The 1,883-nt window shown below is 43.8% G+C and overlaps 1 protein-coding gene across 1 annotated transcript; it reads right to left on the bottom strand.

Moving 5' to 3' along the window:
- Window positions 1-545: 545 nt before the first annotated feature.
- On the bottom strand, window positions 546-1,662 carry LOC147435144 (uncharacterized). The gene is made up of 3 exons (XM_086487897.1): window positions 1,539-1,662; window positions 1,332-1,463; window positions 546-1,232 (listed from the first exon to the last, which is right to left on the bottom strand). Exons 1-3 carry the CDS (start codon window positions 1,602-1,604, stop codon window positions 1,035-1,037), a joined length of 396 nt encoding a protein of 131 aa, XP_086344023.1. The 5' UTR covers window positions 1,605-1,662; the 3' UTR covers window positions 546-1,034.
- Between the last annotated feature and the right edge of the window lie 221 nt (window positions 1,663-1,883).

Below are 1,883 nucleotides of genomic sequence, written 5' to 3'. Positions count from 1 at the left end.
CTTAACTTTGTCTTCTTTCATAAACATTATAGCATTTTTCAAGTGTAAATCCCTTTCCTGCAATGCCGCCCTTCCCAAATTAGCCTTGCTCTTGTTCCTTGTTCCCTTCAGTGCTAGCTGCTAAAAGTCAATTTGCATATGTCCTGTTATATTATATAGATGTTATATAGCATAGCCCACCAAGCAAGACTAGTTCTTTCATAACCATTCTATGATAGAAGCCAAATGTAAAAAAACTTATTTCTAAGTTGACAAATAAATTGTCAAAACTTGGTAGAAAACAGGACACTTAAGTGTCCAATTACAAGACTAGTGTGAAGAGGTAGGGTAAGTGTATTTTGAAGTGTAAAATGGCCTGTTTTCATCTAGTATTTTTAGTAACAAAAAAAGTGATTTAGATTTCCTTTTTCTGTTTTTGAGTGTTTTATTTTCTCTTGCAATTCATGAATTCAGATTATTTTGACCTTATAAAGGTATTTTATTTGTCACTCATTTTGACCTTATAAAGGTATTTTATTTGTCACTCCTAGAATGCTTAATGCGTAGGAGAGAGTGGGTTACCAATAACCGCCAAAACAAACACAGTGTGTTTTGTTGCTTATAAGCAAGATACAAGAGGAAGTTTGAGTCATAGCTCAAACGTTGTAACCCCTATGAAGGCACATCAGTCAATTGGTGGCCCAATTAAAAGCCCTACTTACAAGCCTTTGGTCTACCCTTTTAAAGGCACACACTAAAAGATAGACTAAAAAAAGTTTTAAGAAAAAACTACGAAAAGTAGTGAATGGGATTGTAACTTGGTGGTTAAGGTGCATCAAGAACCAGGTTTAAAACCTAAGCGGAATCTAAAAAGGGTTAGACCTACGACTGCTTTGAATAATTCAAGGCTTTATGGGTAGAAAAGTGCTTTTAGGGCTTCAATATTTTAGTCAAGCCATGAGCTTACTAAGTCATTTGAAATCATTGGCTTTGCACGCGAGCACATACATATGCTATTAAGTCGCCCAGCAGCTTGGTGAGCCTATCGACTAAGTTTATTTAGAAGGAGAGGGCTTCAGTACGTATACGGCGGTAGTGCAGGGGTTGTCCAAGAATTGTCGCATGGCAAGCTCCAAGCCGGTGGACATGCAACCTGCTTTCCGTCCGGCCACGCCTGCGCATGTTGAACTGGGCCCAGCGCCGGCAGTTCTCTGCCTTGCAGCTCCGCTTCTCGGCCTTGCAGCCCGCTTCATCTGCATGCAACACACACGCACGCACGCATACACTACGTAAGCAAATTAGCTTTACAAGTTACGTGCATCTCTCTCTCTCTCTCTCTCTCTCTCTCTCACCTTAGAAGGTGCAGCTACGTCAGCGCCTGCTCCTGCAGCTGAGTATTGCTTGGCGATGGTGGCTGCCAGCAGACTGGACGGCAGGATTGACAGCTTTCTCTCTGACAAAATTCGGTCCACCAGCTCCTTATCCTGCACAAATATATTCATTCATCAAGCACGTTCCCCACACTAGATTTAATTATTCTGCATGAACCCAAAACAAACCCGCTGCTTTGCCACACACAGCTGCTGCTCCAGATGGAACTGAAGGAGATCGTCCTTCTCATCCATGCTCTCTCTCTCTCTCTCTCTCTCTCTCTCTCTCACACATATAACGCAGTACACACCCTCTTTCGAGGTGATGTGAGAGAGAGAGAGAGAGACGGGAAGGGGGAAGGGGGGGGTTGGGGTGGGGCAGGGCAGTTGCACTTACGCAGATGGATGTCTCTCGTGCGAGCGGTGTGCAGAAAGCTCGGAATTTGGGGGGAGCGGGTAGATGAGCAACCGCAGCCAGCAATGCGTGTAGTTGTGTGTGTGTGTGTGTGTGTGAGAGAGAGAGAGAGAGAGAGA

The sequence above is a fragment of the Adiantum capillus-veneris genome, chromosome 18 (genome assembly GCF_014529385.1).
Source record: "Adiantum capillus-veneris isolate H3 chromosome 18, ASM1452938v2, whole genome shotgun sequence".
In the NCBI taxonomy this organism is placed as follows: domain Eukaryota; kingdom Viridiplantae; phylum Streptophyta; class Polypodiopsida; order Polypodiales; family Pteridaceae; genus Adiantum; species Adiantum capillus-veneris.
The sequence above is the reverse complement of the archived record's forward strand: the minus strand, read 5'-3'. Positions and strand labels throughout refer to the sequence as shown.

Excerpts from the sequence above, each read along its gene's own strand:
- LOC147435144 (XM_086487897.1), bottom strand. The coding sequence starts at position 1,604 with ATGGATGAGAAGGACGATCTCCTTCAGTTCCATCTGGAGCAGCAGCTG. Across the intron at positions 1,464-1,538 it reads TGTGTGTGGCAAAGCAGCGG|GATAAGGAGCTGGTGGACCG; the intron begins GTTTGTTTTGGG and ends ATATTTGTGCAG. Across the intron at positions 1,233-1,331 it reads ACGTAGCTGCACCTTCTAAG|ATGAAGCGGGCTGCAAGGCC; the intron begins GTGAGAGAGAGA and ends TGTTGCATGCAG.